The 19,467-nt window shown below is 38.4% G+C and overlaps 1 protein-coding gene across 7 annotated transcripts in view; it reads right to left on the minus strand.

The window, feature by feature from the left end:
- POU2F1 (POU class 2 homeobox 1) overlaps positions 1 to 19,467 on the minus strand; it is a 113,463-nt gene that overhangs the window by 10,477 nt on the left and 83,519 nt on the right. For all 7 annotated transcript variants that reach the window (XM_075713415.1, XM_075713411.1, XM_075713416.1 and 4 more), the window contains 5 exons: positions 11,498 to 11,592; positions 9,011 to 9,184; positions 5,130 to 5,271; positions 2,819 to 2,964; positions 1,865 to 2,044 (listed from right to left, as the gene is read on the minus strand). In XM_075713415.1, coding sequence (XP_075569530.1) covers positions 1,865 to 2,044; positions 2,819 to 2,964; positions 5,130 to 5,271; positions 9,011 to 9,184; positions 11,498 to 11,592 — 737 coding nt within the window. The remainder of the gene's footprint in view (positions 1 to 1,864; positions 2,045 to 2,818; positions 2,965 to 5,129; positions 5,272 to 9,010; positions 9,185 to 11,497; positions 11,593 to 19,467) is intronic.

Below are 19,467 nucleotides of genomic sequence, written 5' to 3' on the forward strand. Positions count from 1 at the left end.
CCAAGAGAACATAGCCAAGGATATAGGCTAAAACCTTCTTCCTGTCCCCTCTCAAGTTTATTATCAGAGAAATCTCTCTCATGCTGCATATCCTCTTATAGGAAGTCAAATGCTTCATGCATTTTATACAACATTGGGGCAACTGGGGCAGATTTAAAAGCTTTCTGCCCATGTCAAATAGCGTATGAAATAAAGAAGGGCTAGATACATAGCACACTTCCCACAAATGCAGCCCAGGCATCGTATCTGTCACCTGTCCACTGAACAGTTAAGGCCAAGGTCACAATCCATATTTCAGGGCAGTGAATGACCTAGAATTAATACAGCTAACCCCACAGTTACAATGACTAACTTAATCCAATGCAAAAGCAGGCTGCCATCAAAAGGAGCATTCCCCTCCAATACTGCTTCAGAGCAGTATTCAGAGCACTTGTGCAGCCAGGCTACAAGTCAGATTGGTTATCCAGCCCTACTGAAAAGTCATCATTGTTCTTCACACTGTTAATTTGCAGTCAAGCTAGTAAACTAAGCCCACTCATCCTATGGACACATAATCTCCAGAGCTGACACAAGGAATGACCAAAGCACATAGTGATGGCTAGGGGCAGCAGGGCTGGAACATCCATTTGAGTGGATACACAGTCTTAAGAGAAGCTTACAATAAGTGAAAATACTTAGTGAAACATCACTGAAAAAATGAGGACTGTGGTTAACACCTCAAATTCTTACATACCATGGCAGTTTGTGATAAAAGGGAAATTTATGTAGGAAAGCTTTCTTAAGTTGCAGTCTGAGAAAACTTGCACGGTTACTAAAACACACTGTCATAATCATAATCTCACTATGTTCTGCTTTGGTAGCAAGGCACGCAACGTTGCTTTCCAATTGGGAAAAATAATGATGATGATGATAATAATAATAATAATAAAAAAAAAGATGACCAACTACACTTAACACATCCCTTCCCCTGAAACAAAAGGTTGCATGCACACATCCTGAGACAAGGATGAGGGGAAAGAATGACACCACCAAAATTAATGGTTTAATGAAGTACTGGAAGATATTAGCTACTACAGTGATGAGGGTGGAATAAATACTACAAAAGGACAGCTACAGGCTACATAAATTCCACCACATTCCTATTAGCATAGCTACTATGAAATCTAATAGCTACTGTTTCTATTTATGAAAACAGACCTCCATGGACATTGGTAGCAAAGGAGCTGAAGGAACCTTGATGCATGTGTTTTGTTACTCTTATTTTCATGAAGTTTGTGTTTACCTGAGGCAAATACAAGTGTGGGAAATTAATTACATGAGTATTAGCTAAACTGTTCCTTTGTTCCATGTCTTTTTTTACATAAATAATTTCTGACTAAAAGTGACAACAACAGTATCATTGGATTTGTGTGACTTAAGTCTCCAAATGATACATTTTACTGCTGCTCATCTACTTAACAGAGCAGCCAAAATAAGAGGGGAGGGTTAGAGCTGCGAAGCGTTTTCTTATTACTATTATTTTACAAAAGAAGTTTGGGCAAGAAAGTCCAGATAGAAACTGGAGTTACTATCTGGAATAATTTCAAAGCAGTAACCCCAACTGCAAATTTGCTAGTCAGAATATTTACTCACAAACTGACTAAATAAAACACACAAACTGAAGGCCCAACTAAGTGCCTGATTTGTAAGCATTCTCCCTCTTATATAGTATGCAAGTAGAATATTTAAAATGCCAGTAAAAAAAAAAAAATTGTGAGAACAAGTCTGCTGTACAAAGAAGGTGTAGCATGTGCAACTTCCACAGTGAGCACAGTAGAATAATCTCTTCCAGTGATCTTTGTCAACACAGCTTCTTGATTCTTACCAGTGAGGTTGGGCAAGGGAAAATTGCTTTGATGGGCGAGCTGCTGGTTCCACCACTGCTGGGTGGGTTGATCCTTTTCTCCTTCTGGCGCCGGTTACAGAACCAAACGCGGATCACCTCCTTCTCCATGTTTAGCTGGTCAGCTATCATGGTGATCTCATCCGAGGTAGGCTTTTGGTTCTGAGAAAAGGAAACGGTACTTGAAAAGCTGTGAAATTACCTTCTGAAGTTTTACATTATAGCTGCTTCTTTGCTAGGCAGAAATCTGGATGGGCCATTTATATCCAGAATCTGGTCAGTGGTACAGTAGAGATAGCCCATAATAGATACTTCTGCCCACCATTTTCCTAGTTACAGGAACATTTCTACCAATAGTAAGCTGTGTTCCTCAGAGACGGGTGATGAAGACTAAGCTCATGTGCTTCTTTTTGAGAGAAGGGATCTGGACTTGTGACTTAATCCTTCAAGGAATTCTAGACCTTGATAAGGAAATCTTTCTTTCAGTAGCTCTTGAAAAGGAATATGAGAGATTGACTATAGCAATAGCCAAATGAACCCCAAGTTGTCTAGACCTATAATGAAAGACAGGTAGATTGAACAAGCTACTTCCAGAGGCTATCTGCCCATACAGCTGCACAAAGTGCCTAACAAGAGTAACATAAGGCCAGCTAAAAACCTTACATTATGTATGTTTACACTGTCACCCCATTTATCCATCCTCAGAAAGGGCAATCTTTTTTTCTTCTTTTGATGTGCAGGGGTTTTGTGTTCTTATTTTTTTTTAAAGTGAAGCAGACATTGATGCGTGCTTCTTGGCACAGCCTTTGTATTCACCTTGTTTAGTACAAGCATTTTCCTAAATAGCACAGTAATGGGTTCACTCTAACAGACACGATTCTTAAGCAAAATTTCTCCATTTCTTTATATGCTGAACAGAGCAATAGGATCACCGACCTCCAGGAAACTCTTCTCTAAGGCCACACGTATGTTGGTCTCTATGCTGGTGCGTTTCTTCCTCCTACGGTTCAAGCCTTCGATCCCCAGCCCTGGAGAATTCAGGGCACTTGGGCTGGAGAGAGTTGAATCAGATGAGAGGTTTTCTGAAAAAAGAAAGTAACACAAATCAGGAGATTTTATTTGAATGCAGTGCAGTCTAATGCAAGCGTTCTTCACCTGTGCGAGGTATGTTAAAACCCACTCTGTATCTCTTCCAGAATATAGAGATTTCTGAAGATCACACGCATTAATCATTGTACTCGTAAATTACAACATATACTTGAAACTTAAAAGCTACAAGCCCAGAGGGCGCTGTCTGCTCCTGTATGCTACCACAGTATCCCTTTTATAACACCTATACAAAGTTTCTGTCTCCTTTATCTCATTCCACCCCACGCTCATTCACTGCAAGTCACAGTTTAAAGAAAAAAAGCAGTAACTGCTATCCATCAGCCACAGCTGTAAGTCACAGGCAATTATGAAAAAATCCGAGCAGCCTGAATTTCTTTTACCCACCCTGCAATACATGAGAGGAAGAGGAAGTTCATAGCCAGCTTCACAGTGTTCAACCTCTTCTCTCTGGAGATCTTAGCAGGTACTCAGTGCTATGCAGTTCTACACAGCTAGCAGCTCCCCCTCCTTAGCCTCACTAAGTCTCTAGCTGTCAATGCCTAATCCCATCTTTTTGCTCCACAGAAGAGCAAAGAGAGAACACACCTGACCCCACTTTGAGGCAGAAAGTGCAAAATAAACAACAGGCAGGTTCCAGCAGGGAAATTAAATAAAATGATTAATTATGACTGGAGATCTCTCACTGCAGTGGGGTTTGCGGGTGATAAGGAGGTGTCAAAGTTCACAATGCCTAAGACCATTCTAGTCGGCTCAAATGGGCAAGTCCATTCAGTTCGTTATTTTCTAGATTGGCTTTTTTTTTTCCAGTAATGGCACCCATAAACATGCGCTCCATCCTGAAAACCCCGCAGAACAAGCTGAGTTCTGTAACAATACATTTTCCAACACTCCAATGTAACGTAACAGAAGGGATCATCGGTATGCTTCTCCTGCCTGCTTTTACCTAAAAGTAGCCTTTAAAGTCATCTGAATCTTTCTTCCAAAGATTTACATGAAACTGAATCAGTGCCAAAGACTGGTTCCTAACTTCCAGGCTCTGAAGGACCCTGACATTGTTTGCAGTCCTTAACTTAGTTTTACAGATCCAAGTATTTCTTCAGGCTAGTGGGTGAAGCAAACTATGACATTCCTTGCAGCACTGGACTGATCCAGTTTTGCTGGAAGGTTTGGGGACCACTGGCCTGTGGTCTAGAGCACTCAGTGTGAAGATCTTTATGTTTTCTCTATCACACATCTACATTACCTAAAGATAAGCCCTGTCAGCACAACAGAATGACACTTCCTTGTTTCAATGCAGGACAAATTTTCACCACTGCATCCAATTACTTTCAAAATTTCAGAGAATACTGTAGGCGTCAGCATGAAGCTCTCTTCATTTTGGTAAAAATAGGAAGGCACACACCGTCCCTGCCATCTGTTTAGCAGATCCATCAGTTTTATACTACGTACAGTTGTACACTTGAAAGAAAAACTGGCTGACAGCACTCTTAAACACTTTCTATCCTAACACCTAGCACCACCATCCAAGCTCCTTTTGCTGGTGGGAAAAAAAAAGAAAACTAAAAAGGAACACTACCAACATTGGCATAATGAATAACTTATCTCCCAGGAAAAAATAATTCTGGAACAAAAAAACAAAGCCAAAACCACAAAAAACTCTTCCTATGGGGAGAAAGAGAGTGTTTAAATGGACTCTTGGAGAGAGATGAAAAGAACACACATAGGGGTGTGGGAGGAGATGAATGCAATAAGCTCTGCCTACTGAAACAACAAACCATGCAACCCTCTCTCTACTACACATCTGAAAAAGAAAGCTAGAAGAGGATTAGAAGTTATATGCATTAACATACATGAAGGAGGAAAACCATTACTCATATTATACCTCACCCCATGCAATTATTCAGCTGGCTGCAGAACACAATTCTGAAAGTTCATATTAGAATGATTTTGAATGTGCATGGGCACATGAAGAGGAAAGTATCGACACTTATTCCTACACCCTTGTTCGTCCCATGGACAGTTACAAAGATTGGTGGCTTCATAAAACCATAAGGGCACAAACGAAGCAGTTTTTCAGGGTTTCTCAGAATCCTACTGATTTTGGTAGGCTGGTGAAGAAATACACAGACTCATTCACCTGCATCATTGAGCCACTTTTCCAGAAGTGGCTTTAACTTGCACATGTTCTTAAAGCTGAGGTTCAAGGCTTCAAAGCGAGAGATGGTAGTTTGGCTGAAGTCATTTCCATAGAGTTTGCCCATAGCGAGCCCAACATCACCCTGGACAAAGAGAGAGAAAAAAGGGATTCACTAACATAGGCACTTCCAAAGCAAGGAATCTGGTCACATTCTGGTGTTCTCTTAGTGACTCCACTGCTGCGTGGGATTTCAGTTTCACAGAAACTTGCTCGGCACTACCAAGGTTCATTCTAAAGCAAATAATCATAAAGAAATGTCAAACCGCAGTCAGTTTAACCATGTAACTCTTTCCATGAAATGCCTGATGCTTTGTCTTCTTTGCATTATCACTGATCAGAACATTCCACTGAATATTAACTTGTAATTTTTTTCTTAGTTCTTTAAAATAAAGGCCAAGCTCTCTTTAGGAGCATATTTAAGTATCTGCATATTTCACACCGAAGAAGAAAAGTTCAAATAAGCAAAAATGCAGTGAATTCATGTTCTCAAATTAGTAGAAAAACACTCTTGAAAAGTTATCTACAAACATATATCACATTTAAATAGATGCAAAAATATTCTTATCTGAACTTTTAGTATCTTCTAAGGTTCAAACCAAACTTCTCCCCACAGATACACATTTCAAAGCGGACAAGAAGTTGAACCATTTCAAATAATGATTAACTGTAGTCTTCACTACCATTACCCATCTGCCAAAAAGCTATCTAGAAGATTTACAGACAGATGATCATCTCTTTACATCTGTTACTGCTTTTCAAAACTCAGTTTTAGCTAGCCATCAGACATTCTGCTTATCCTAATATCTACATATACACATCTCTATGTAGTTTACACTTGGAAAGTCTTTAAAAAAAAAAAAAAATCAATCCATTCTTGACTGTGGCCATTAAAGACACCATAATGTTTTCTTGTTTTGCTTTAAAGCTGGAAGGTCCTGCCCTTTGAAAAAATGTAATTATTTTTTAAGTATGCTATTTGGTCTAAAGTACTTTAATTTACACTTTTTTAACACAAAAAAGAATGAAAAGTCTAGAAGAAGAGACTGAAAAGCTTGAGCATAGTTAGTCAAGTTTAATTGCAAGTGGGTTAGTTGGATTGTGCGAAAAGCCTGCTTTCTTTCCTTTTACGTCAGATCCACAACCACAGCTTGACACAAGTATACTAATAGCATGCAGAGTGGCCACATCCAAGCGAGGAAGAAAACAACCTTTGGTAAGCTTAGTAAATTGTGCAGGTTGTGTAAAGAAAACAATTTCCTTCCCAGAAGAGGCCCAGAACAATTGGTTTGTATGCCCTTCAATCAGAGGAAACATGTGGGAACTCACATCTATACCTCTACCCATATGCCAGGATTCTATGCATTTTAAAACTCATAAATCATTCCAAGCGAAGTAACATGGATGCTCTAGTGGGTTTATGAAGAAGAAAACTTGGCTATGTAAACCATTTTAGAGATAAGTTGATTTATGTCTTGGCAGGAAAGAGTTATGAAATTTGCTCCAGTCCCCCGACTAAATTTAATTCTGGTATTTATGTTGTTCTTACTAACATTTGTCATCTGATTTAAAATGAATAGTTAACCATTTCTTGGTCAATAGTTTTCAATGCCAAAAGGTGGCAGCACTTCAGCTGTAGGCAAAGGAATTTACATACTGGGATGAGAATTTTATATATTGGGATGGGCCACTGAAGGGATGGACGGAACAGAGGATAAATGTACTGCACACATCTGATCTACTTTGTAGGTTGAATGAAGCTCTGGTACTGAACTGAAACTAATTTTAAAGTACATCATTGTTGTGTGTACTGGACTGTTAAGAAGCTCAGATGGATTAGCAGAGGTAATACCTTTTACAGAATAGAAATAACATAGTCTAAAATGTTCGCTCACATAGCTTGAATCTGTACTGACCAATTAGTCACATACCTGCAATAATGCTAAGATGCAGTATGCTTACTGTGTCTCTGTATGTCAAACATGGAGATATTTCTAAGGAAAACAATTGCACAAAAGGATTTAAATCCATCACCCGCTTTTCAGGGTGGGAGAAGAGACAGAACTGCTGAAGTTCAAAACCTGTTATATTGCTCACAAGACAGAATGTAGTAAGTGATTAGTCTGCAATGCAAACTAAATCTTTCAATTATTTTTGAAAGGTGGGGGTGGCATGAGTCTGAAAAAGCTTACAGTATCACTGGAAATAAATTTTGTTTATCCTCTGAAAGGCAGGCTATTTATCCAACTATAGGAAACCAAAGTAATAGGGGGTATCTAATTATCATCCAATTATGCAATTAGGTAGAAGTTATTAGAACTGCCTCATTATACACATACAAACTCAGAGTAGGATAGGAACGATCAAATGCAATTTTATCACTTTCTCAAGATTCCCTTTTTTAAGCTGAAAAGCAAATACTGAAACATAAGCCTGAGCAGTTGCGTTCATTTTTCCTCACCATGAAAATTCACAACAGGGTCAATAAAGAAGGGTTAACCCATAACTTAAAAAGTCTATTTGAGGCTTTATAGTCATCTCACAGCAGGGCAGATTAAACATAATAACTAAAGATCTACATGAACCTCCTCAGTCAGGCTATAGGGAAGCTATTGTATTTTACTCTGCTCTGTTCTGCTCTATTCTAGCTTTTGTGTGTGTCCATCACTTGTATTTCTGTGCCTCCCTCTAGTGGAAAGAAGGGAGGGAAGGAGGCACACATGCCAGCAAAATGCACTTCATTTTACTAAGAACATTCTGTTCTTCAGTTATAATTAAGATGCTGCCAGGAACTTTCATTATGAACCCTGATTTTTCAAACATTTAGGACTTTGCCAGAAAAATAAATCTGACTTCAGCACATACTTTCAGCTAGAGCAGATTTACTTATTCTGGGGTGGGGGGGGGGGTGGCAGGGATGGGGACAAATCACATATGTTGGATTGACTGCTCTGAGCTCAGACTTTTAAAGACCTACTTTGATTTCTGCATGCTATTTCTTCTAGCAAAAACACGCCTATGCTTACCACAGACTCCTGCCAAAACTAAATGTTTACCTAGACAGATATTTCAATTTTGTGGGGAAAAAAATTCATTTTGATATTAATAGGAAAGGACTCTTGGATCCAAGAAGCATTTCCTTTCAACAGAGTAACGAACATATAAATGCACTTTGTACTTTTAATTGTACTCCTCATTCAACCATTTTCACTATGTGCAAGATTACTTTTCTTCTGCTCTATGGGTATTTCTGAGCTTTTAAGCAAACCAAAACAAACCACAACTCCAGCTCACCTCTATAAGGAGGGAACTTCAAAGTGACAGTCTTTTCAGGTTTTGTTTAGGAACCTTAGCAAAAGCATTAAATACAGAAATCATTGATGTTTAATAGGAAAATATGCTTGAGGGAGAAAAATCCTTTGACATCCAAAGCAACTCCACAGTTGTGACATACTTTTTAAACACACAGAGCAGCTAATTGTGCTGTATGATTTTTGGAACTTTGTACTTCTGAAGGCAGCTTTAAAGTGCTTTGTCCCATTCATTTTACATCCTACAGAATGAATAGCGCACATGCAACGACATCTGGAGCTGGTAAATGCACGTACCTGCTGGGAAAATGGCTACGCTTTAAAACCAACAGGGAAGTAAGATGGATGTATGGCTTTTTCTGTTATTTCTTAGAAATCCCCTACATAAAGGCCAGAGCATAACCTTATTTAAGAAGGTTCTCCTAGGAAAAGGTGGAATTATAGTCTCCCTCCAGACTTGAAAGATGAGACCTCAGATTCCATACTGGCTGGCACTAAGGTACGCAGTCTCACCTGAGTGAATCCAAGTTTGATCCGTCTTTGTTTGAAAGTCTTGGCAAACTGCTCAAGCTCCTCAAGGTCACTGGGCTCCTCCAAGCTAGGAGTGTCGATTCGCTTTGGTGTTGACTGGCTCTGTGGAAGTGGCTGAATGGGGGTCGCTGCTATTGTGCGTGTTGGGGTTGCTGGCTATTAAGATACGAGAGCAAGGAAATGATGAAAATCACACTTAAAAGAACAGTCAGCAAAAATTAAATTCAGAAAAGGTATGTGAGGTTTCTGTGAGAAAGATCAATGAATTTGACATTTGAGCAATCTGAAAGTTCCTCCAATTTATTTACATTCCTCTCAAGAACAAGCAATCACAATCCAGAAAACTCCATTAGTATGACAGCCTTTTAAAGGCTCTGTCAGAACCAATTAAAGAAAAGTAAGAGATGTTCAATGCAGCAGATAACCAACAACTTTTGCTTGCTACAGAAGCTGCTCAAAGGAAGGCTGAACACTCTTACTTGATATAGTTCTATCATTTATAGACAGCTTGGCATTCATCCCCTTTTAATCATTTCAAAATTGAATTTACTGCTTGTGCAAGGTGGCAGATTGTCATCAGCCCAAAAGATTCAAGTCTCCTATTTAATCTTGGAACAGTGAGCACATACAGGGGCAGCAAACATGGCAAGTTTCCACTAATGCCATCTCTTGTGACTGACTCAACTCTTCTGGTAAGAAAAAAAGAGATCCCCCTCTAACCCCTCTGTTGATACTTGCAACAGTAAGAATGAATGTACTGGTGATACAAGAAATTAAGCAAAGGCAATCTGCAGAAAATAATTCCTTTTAGGTTACACTTTTCTTCTATATAAAAGACTAATTTTCCAGGAAGACCACACAAAGTTTGCTATTCCTGAACACTGGCATACCAGAGCATTTTGCTATGCAGCAATAATAAGAATCTAAAAAAACCTGAGCATCATGGAAAATATTCACAGGTGAACAAAATATATTAAGATGTGGTATTGCACAGTTCAGGCTTTACGTGTAACAGGAACATTGGATACATGTTTTGAGTGCATAACTCTACCTTCTTACATGCCATAGATGAACTGAGAAGCAGAGACAAATCATTTACTTTAGTTAAAAATTCTATTCAGCTCAGCTGAGGCTCTTAAGTAAAGGTGACTTCGTGCTTTTATGACCTATGCCCAGTTCTGAAACTATGGACTCCTTCAGGGCAAATAAGAACAGCCTCAAGTCTATGCAACACTACAGTACTATGCAAAGCTCCAGAAACGGCTGTTCTAAAAGAAATGGCCTACATATAGCTGAGTCTTTATGTAGCTCCTTATGTTGTTTTTCTCCTGGGTTAGTGCAGTATTTTGCAGTGCACAGCAGATGGTAGAGGGAGGTCAGGATCTATAATTCCATTACTTGAGAAATAATGTGATCATATATGATCTTTCTAGGATTGCAGATATACGTGTCACACTGTAAAGGTTTTTAGTATTTTTTAATTTACATTAAACATAGTAGGTAATGACTGCAATATGTCTTTACTGACTTCACCCCCTTTATATAATTTATTTTCTCTTCGTAGTTTAGATACTTTTTTTTAATCCAAGTATAATCTTTAGTAGGGAGTCATGCTGCTAACTGAGGTATGAACTAGAGGTGAGACAAATTCCATTTTCCACATGGTGCATGAAAAATACTATAGGTGATATAATAGAAAATGTAGTTTTCTAAGACTCTGATAGACTCAGGCATCTTATTACAGACTAAAAAATTCTTATATGTAACCAAGTTGGCAGGAAGATACCATATGATATTACATGGTATTTGAGAAACAGCATGCAGTCATGTAACTAAACTACACAATAAAACCCAGAGTGAAGCGAAATTAAATTTGCAGGCACGTGCAACCTTAAAATTGCTTTTCTTACAGTCTGAAAGCTTAATCATAGAGCTTTAATATTTTAACATATATCTAACAGAATATTTTAATCCATTTCTAACAATCTCTTCACTTTCACAGAAGGTAACTAATACGACTGGCAATGACTTAGCAATAAGAGCAACACAACTACGCTACAATAAAGATAGATTACCACTGCTATCTTCAGAAAAAAAGATACTTGTCAATAATCCTCTTTTTGAGATTTTTAGGTAGCCCACACACCTTGCTCCTCAGAACTTCACAAATTTGTAGATTGTCCAAGAAAGCCTTACAAGAAATCAAATGATGCCCTAGTGCCATTAACTCAAGATATCAATCACAGAAATTTTCAGCTAAAAATAAAAATTTAGAATGTTAAATGCATGAAGTGGAAACTACAAAACTGAAGTTACTGATACTTCAGCTCTATACTGAATCTATCTAGAAAGATGAACTCACTATTATAGCAACAATATCTACTCCAGTAACTAATACAAAGGGCCCATTCACTTGCAATCGTTTAAATCCCCTCAAAGTAACTCATGAACTGTAGAAATAAGCCTGACCTGCGAGGCAAGGGTGATGCTTGGCTGAGACTGCAGGAGGTTGGCTTGGCTTTGCTGAGGTAGTTGCGTTAAGAGATTCTGCGCTTGCAGGAGACCTGGAGAGAGAAAAGCGTGGGTTTGGTTCGTCATTTAAAAGGACTGAAACATGAAAGGAGGTGAAACAAGGCTCTTGCCAAATAATGGAAGTTACAAAAAATTTGAGATGTAAGCCTTCACTTCATCCCTGCATAGATACCTTCAGACTTCGGACTTTTCAGTCCAAAATCCCCTTGCATTTTACTGAAGTGTATGTAGTGACAGAAGGGTAAAAGGGAGAAGTCTGTACTAGTCTCCTCTGTAGAAAGAGTTTGTAAGCTAGGTTATCCCAGTTCTGTGTGCAAGAATCATTTATTGCCCTCTTCAGCTTGCAGATTTTGGGTGAACCTCTTCCTGTAACCACCACCTGACTGAGAATTAGGGAGCCATATAAAAATAAACAACTGAACACTAATCAGATCAAATCCAACAACTGAATACTAATCAAAACCACAAATTTGGCTCCTTGGTCATCCTTCTTCCTCTCCATATCACCCCATGCCAGCTGCCTAACAAGAAGGCAACTTTCTCTGGCAAACTTATGCAGACCACACCAGAAGACAAAACAAGCCTGGATAACCTCCTCCTGGGTGAAATAAAGAAGGAATCTTTTGGAAAAGTAATCAGAACTTAAAGCTTAGGTAAGATACTGAACACTGCTTAAATGGTACAAATACAATAAACATTACACTGAATATATGAAAACCCCTGCTATTATGAAAAGTTGACAACATTAAAGAAGAGATGGGACTGGTGCAACCAATATGCACAATATGCTGTCATTCTAAAAATAAATTCTCTTACAGTCCAGTATTTGTATGGTTTATTAAATCTCTCAGGAAATTGAGATATATGCTTACATCTACATATTTTAACTAGAAGCTAAGGGGTTTTTTTTCCATTTCTAATGCTAAAATTTATATATTTTTTAAGGAGTAAGAATCTTGACAAAAACATACCTACAGTTAGTCAACTCCCTCAATTTTATTGTGAAAAACATTACTGTTATTCTTTAGGTAACTCCTGGCTACGACTATAAATTTCCCACATAATAATTTAAGAACCTGACTAATTAAACCTACAGTTAACAGGCATCTTCAATATACCAAGTTCCTAAAACCAGGGGGGAATGACGGCACAACAACAGATGGACACTAGGGCCACTTGGAGAACAGAACACCAAAGTACGTACCACTTAAATTCTGTAATTTGAGCTCAACCTGGTCTGTTCTGGCTCATCAGCTGGACGATCAATCAGAGCACACCACTCATGACCAGCTACCTCTTAGCAGAATACAGGTAGGGGACACAGGAATTTAGGACTTGATAAATACTGAGTGAGAAACTAGATGTTTTATGTGAGGTTAAGGCCATGAGAAACATGAAAAGAAGGACTACCATGGGTAGGAAGGAGAAAATATATCCTCAATGAGGGATACACAGCTACAGAAGAATTGTCTTCTGACAGTGATATTACTGTTTTGGGTGTTTTTTTCACAAAGCATTGAATATGTATTTTAAATAGAATGTATTGCTTTCAAAATGCTCAAGACCCACAGAATAAAGCCAGCTGCTTATGCAACATAATAGCACAGCATAGACAACTATGTAAATTTGCTTTGCACCACATAATCAACATGTTCCAGCTGTGTTTTTGAAAAGCCACAGCAAGGGAAGGGATTGGCTTAAGGAACTTCCAAGACAGCTACCTACTACAGTTACACAGCGCTTTTTACAATGCAAATATTTGTTCACTTGAAAGATGATTTCCGCTGCCCAAATCTAACTATTAATTAGTGAACAGTCACCTCTAAGTAAAGAGGTTTTGACCTTCATTCAGTGACAGTGAATTTTAACTGCCAACTTGAAATAGCAAGGGGCAAGACATCATACTGACACTATAGAATGTCTGACCAGCAATGAAACAAAAAATAGGCAGCTGACAGTGACCACATTTGACCTCTAGTCCATTGGTAACACCATTGATCACAAGTTACTGATTCATCTTATGACTGTAATCAGTGTAATCAGGACTGTCCTTTTGTGATTTTTTGTCCTCAAAGAAATCCCAGAGGATGTTTTTCTGGCAATAACACTTTTGCTGAAGAGCACAAGATGACTACACTCTTCCTCATTTTATTCTCACTCACATGTTCTGAAGTAATTATCACTGAAGGACAGTATAAAATATTCTGAATGTGTTTAATCTACTCAGTTTTTACATCATTTTATCCCATTTAAGAAATACTGATACAAGGCATCTCAGGCAGAAACTGGAGAAAGAAAAAGTGAGTTCAACCTGCAACTGACTGAAGTAATGATCAGGGGATGGGGAAAGCATCTGAACTATTTTGGCAAAGTACGCATCTCTTCCACTGACTTATGGTCTTTTCAGACAGTTGCCGTGCACTCTTGGTTCCATGGGTGGGCAGCTGCAGTTTTGCCCTTTTCAGACATGACTTGTACTAGTCTAAGCTTCACCTTTGTTTTTTTTCCTGAGAAGAAACTACTGGCCCCAATTCGGTCCAATATTACTTCAGTGACTTAACTTATAGGGAACATAGCACAGCCTTTTAAATAGCGTAAGTCCAAAACTCCAACTTTTAGGCAACTGCTGAGATACTGGTGTTTCAAGCTTTGCTGTTTCCTTAGGGACTTACACTGGCATCAGTACTGTTTAACATCTTTATTACCAATAAGGCTGATGGGACAAAATATATTCTCAGCAAGTTTGTGGACAATACCAAAAACAGAGAGAGTGGTCAATAGGCCAGAAGTCAGGGTCTAGACAGGCTGCAAAAATGGAACCTCTTGAAGATCAATGCAGGAAAATGCAATGTCCTGCATGGGGGCTGGAATAAGCCTGTGCAGCAATACAGAAGAGGTACTGGCTGGCTAAAAAGCAGTTTCGCAGAAAAACAACCTGGGGGTCCTGGAGGACAATAAGGTGAACATGAGCCAGCAGTGTGCCCTTACAATAAAGGCAGCCAACCACATCCTGGGCTGTATTCACAAGAGTGCAGCCAGCAGGTCAAGGACTGTGGTTCTTCCCCTCCATTTGCCACTTGTGAGACCACATCTGGAGTACTGTGTTCAGCCTTAGGTTTCCCAGTACAAGGCACAATGAAACCCTGGATTTTGTACATTCAAGGCCTACCAGAGTGGCTAACAGGCTGGAACACCCATATGAGGAATGGGTAAGTGAGCTGGTTTATTCAGCCTTACGAGAAGGCTAAGGTGAGATTCTACTGCTGTCTTCAAAGACAGAAATGGACTCTTCCTGAGGGTGCACAGTAATGAGATGCAACAGATATAAGATGGAACATGGAAAACTCCAACTAGATATAAGGAAAAATTTTTTTTTCTTTTTTAATTTTTTTAATACCATGAGAGTTGTCAACTATTGGGGCAGGTACTTGAAGAGGTTGCAGAATCTCCATCCTTGGAGATGTTCAAACTCAACTGGGTGAGGTGCTGAGCACTCTGCTCTAACTGGACCTGCTTTGAGCAATACCACATGACCTCCAGAGGTCCCTTCCAACCTACATGATTTTTTTGAATCTACAAAAACTAATATTGTACTTGTACACTTAGCTTTATAGAGGTAGTATTTCTAACCCTCTGCTTTGGGTTCTAAGAGCCCAGTGCACTAAATATGGCATACAAATCATCTAATGATGCTCCAAAAGAATGACTGCATGGAGGTAGATAAGGATTTATGCAAAAGTATGATACTTTAGAGTGATCTAATTTTTTTTTAATAGTTAAAGTAAATGCATCTACCATCACCCAGGACTTTTTCTGTAATGTCTATGAGTAGCATGAGTAATGGCCAAAGCCAAAAAACCTCTTCCTGACAGCCAACAGTCCCCAAGGACTGATCTGGGGTTCAGTTCTTACTGTCTAAAATTAAACAAAAGATAAAACAAACACTCAAGTGCAGATTTTTTCAGCATAATTTTTAAAAAGTTGGCCCAGAAGCATGATACATAATTCATCCCTAGGCTGATCTCCCAGAAGAGTGAATTTTTTCATCTAAGAACAACTTGACTGCTTTTTCTTTGCCAAAGCTGTTCATCTTCTCACAGACATATCCTGGAAGTTAGCTTGCAAGACAAAGCCATTACAATGTCATTATTTGATTAACTGGAAACAACTGAAAAGGGAAGAAGGAAGGGTGTCATACCACATATTACATACAGTGCCATTTGATCAACTTTGTTGATCACTGTTGCTGCAAAGAAATTTCTGGGCACTTTGGTGTACCTCATTTTATCAAATCCAGATCTTCCAAAATGGGGGCTCGTAGTTGGTATTATATTGGGATCTAACACAGGAGAGAAAGTAGTAACCTATGCACTCCTACAAATCTGTTCCACTAAGATGTTAAGCTGCTGCATGCTGCTGCACCTTTTGCAGCATCCAGGTACCCTTTAAGGAAGGTTCAAGAACATGAAGCAAATGTGCTGAAGTTGGTGAACTGTGGTTTTGAAGAGTACCAATTCAGTGATCCATGCAAAGGTGCTTCACACTACTTAGGTGAAAGTCAACATTTTTACCCACTGATGCTGTTCAGATGGTTAGAAGCAAAGGCTTGATTTCAAAGAGGACAGTAAATATTAAGCATTTAATTCATATCTTGGTAATGGGTGTTTGCAGCACAGGGGGAAAAAGTCACCCTTTAAATCACTTCTTCCAAGTTCCTCATTCCACTTCAAGCTCTCCCCTCTTATCTGGGGACTGAGTTTGAGTCAGCTATGTTTTACTAAACTGCTGTGTCAGCAAATATGCTGTAATTAAGAGTCTCTTGACAGTGAAGAGCTGGGTCTCCTCATCTGCATATTGAGGTGACCAAAGCACTTTTACCTGGTTCACATAGCATATTATTATCAAAATGAGGAGGAGTCCCATAAGGGCAGTGCAGGTGCACAATCTCAGATGAGATGAACACTTGTTCATTACAGATTTGATGCATCTCAGAACAAACACAGGCAACTTCAGGCATCTTCCTCCATCCTCACGCTAGATGAGGGAGCTACACTCGGATTATGGTACCAGAGGCCAGCAGGGTAGGTATCAATGTTTAACATTCATTACCCCATTTTAAAAATGTGCTAGTGTTTTGGGGGTTTTTTTTGTTTGTTTTAAAAATGATACATGTGAAGTCTCAAAGTCTGTAGGACAAGTATGCAAGAAGAGAACAGGACTGGATTTGGCCTGCTATCATCATCCCAGGTATTTCTACAATACAAAAAAAATGAAATCATAAACAAGGTCTTTAATAATAAACAGCAATAACTTGAGAACAGGTAGGCCCAGTTTCAATGTTTAAAGCTAATTAGTACCTCGTCTTCCACATTTGCCTTTCTGGATACTTCCTTTATAAGTACTGTTTCTAAACCTCCTTGACAATGAGAGTCTTTTCTCAGACCTTAACAACTTCTGTTTGTGAGATTAATTTAAATGAAATGCAGCACCATTTCCCCTCTCCATTCAGATTTTTACTGATATGATTTTTATTGGCAATATCTTCCGAGTAGAAAGGCAAACGGTCATCTGATGAGGGTAATATTTTTAAGAAGCAGCTATAATTGCAGTAAAGGATGTTGAATTGATTATTCTAGAGACAGATCTATTAGATACAAGAAAGATACCAGAGGTATAAAGAGTGTACAAGGTGCTATATTCCTCCTGCGACTTTAACAATAATATGGAGACAATAATTGCTCCGAATAAGAAATTGTTCCAAATTTCTATTTTCATTCAATCTTCTGCATATCTGCTGAGGCTTGAAACAATTCCTTCAGTTATGATGTTACCTACTACAAGCCATGAAAAACAGTAACTTCACAATTTGTTTCACGTAAACCACTGAATAACCAGAAATCATGTGGAAAGGAAGATGACTACATTAGACATATGGCAGTGGATTTATGGGGAGAATTTCACATCTGCTGCTGTGATCTATAATGTGTGTTGAAGAAAGATAGCAGAATACCATCCTGATGGTTGATTAATATTTTAGGTATTGAATTTTCTAAAATTTTTCAGAAGTTGGATCTAAGCCATGACCTTCAACCCCTTCCAAGAATCTAAATATGATTGCTGATGACTGCATTACTCCGCATCCCATCACCTCTTAAAGAAGCTTTTCTCTACCAAATGTTTACACGTCTTCTACAATCTTGCTTAGAGATACTATTCTTCACCTATTTCCCTCAAAACTATTCTCTTGTATTAAAAACAATGTTTCTCATTTACATGACTACATGGCGTGTACAAAATATGTAGTGTAGTCTGTAAAGCAATAGATTTCTTCCAGAACAGATAATCTATAAATAAATCTGAATTTTCATTTCAGTTATTAAATGCGTGCATGTGTATATACACACACACATATAGATATATATATATAAAGCTGCATGCAGTACCAATGAGGAAACAAAAGAATCCAAATGCCGTTGGTTTTAAAGAAAGCTCTATGCTAGTTTCTTCAGAATATTTATTATTTTATGAAGTTGACTAATGGAGTGATAGGATAAGAACAACACAGAAAAGTCTGCTGCAACAGAAAGTAACAAAATAAAAATACACACTTTCTCAAAAATAACACCACACTGTTTGAGATCTAACAATAACCATGAAATACTGCGAAAAGACATACAAAAAGTGAGATAAGGGGTATTATGACATACATGTTGCTTTATCATTGAGTGCTCATGAAGAAAATTAGATCCATTCAAGCATTTAAGTTTGGAAGGTTGTCACACACTAATGGCCTATGGTCAGAATACAGAATATAAATCTTCCTACATTTTTGAGCTATTCAGTTGTCCACACTGCACACTACCAGTAAAACATGGTGTTTCTACACACACTGCGTCACTGATGACAGCAATATGCAGGTCTTAAATTGCAGTGAAGAAATCATTTTCAGAGATGGCCCCTGGAAAAGGTACTATGAAAACCTCTTCTGGCAGTTACTCTACTTCAGAAGATTTTAAACAAACAAACAAAAAGCCTGCCTTCCTTTCTATAATGAAAACAATTCATTTTGAGAGATGAATATAATTTTCTTCTGATAGCTTCCTTTTTTGTGAAGCATCTTCAGAGATATTTTAGAAAACCTGCAGAAGTTAGCTGAAAAATGTAGGCAGACATTAATACCAGTGAGTTTTTTAAAACAATGCTTTTGTGCTTGCTGTTTCTTTAAAAGAATTTATTTAAAAAAAAAAAAGCAGCCTATTTTGAAGAATCCTTGAACTAAGTTTTGGTGAAGTTTGATTTCTTCTAGAAGAATATGTTAAACTTGTAAGTTCTGCTTCATTTTAAGAAGCTAGTACATCACTAAATGCCTCCATTAATAGTCTTTTAGACATTTTCTACCAGTGTTGGTATAAAAGCTCTCCTAAATCAAGTGCTATCAAAAGAAAGTTAATTTTGACTAACCCTTTATTCAAATGTGAGAGCATTCAGACAGTGAGAGAGCTTCAGCATAATGGAAAGCCAGTTCTATCCAAGCCATAGTATGTAAGAAGGAATGATGCATGAAAAAATTGAAAGGAACAGAAGAAAATGAGGTGCAAAGAACTGCTTTACAGGACAGCCAGGCTCTGGAGGACTCTTCAAGCATAAAAGGATTTGCCTTCTGAGCAAGAATCTTTGGATTACCAGACCTGAACAACTGAGTAGAGTTCATGTAGAAGAGAAAGGGGGGGAAAAAAGACCACTGGAGTATATCAGCATAAGAGGCCACGGCTAAATGCAGTTTTCTGTGGGCATCTACAAATGGGGTGCAATCAGTACCGTGATGTATTTGCAACTTGAACACATTAGTTCTTAGAGAAAAGTTCCCATGCAACATCTTAACTGGTCTGGCACACTACCACCTACCA

The sequence above is a fragment of the Pelecanus crispus genome, chromosome 1, assembly GCF_030463565.1.
Source record: "Pelecanus crispus isolate bPelCri1 chromosome 1, bPelCri1.pri, whole genome shotgun sequence".
Classification (NCBI taxonomy): Eukaryota; Metazoa; Chordata; class Aves; order Pelecaniformes; family Pelecanidae; genus Pelecanus; species Pelecanus crispus.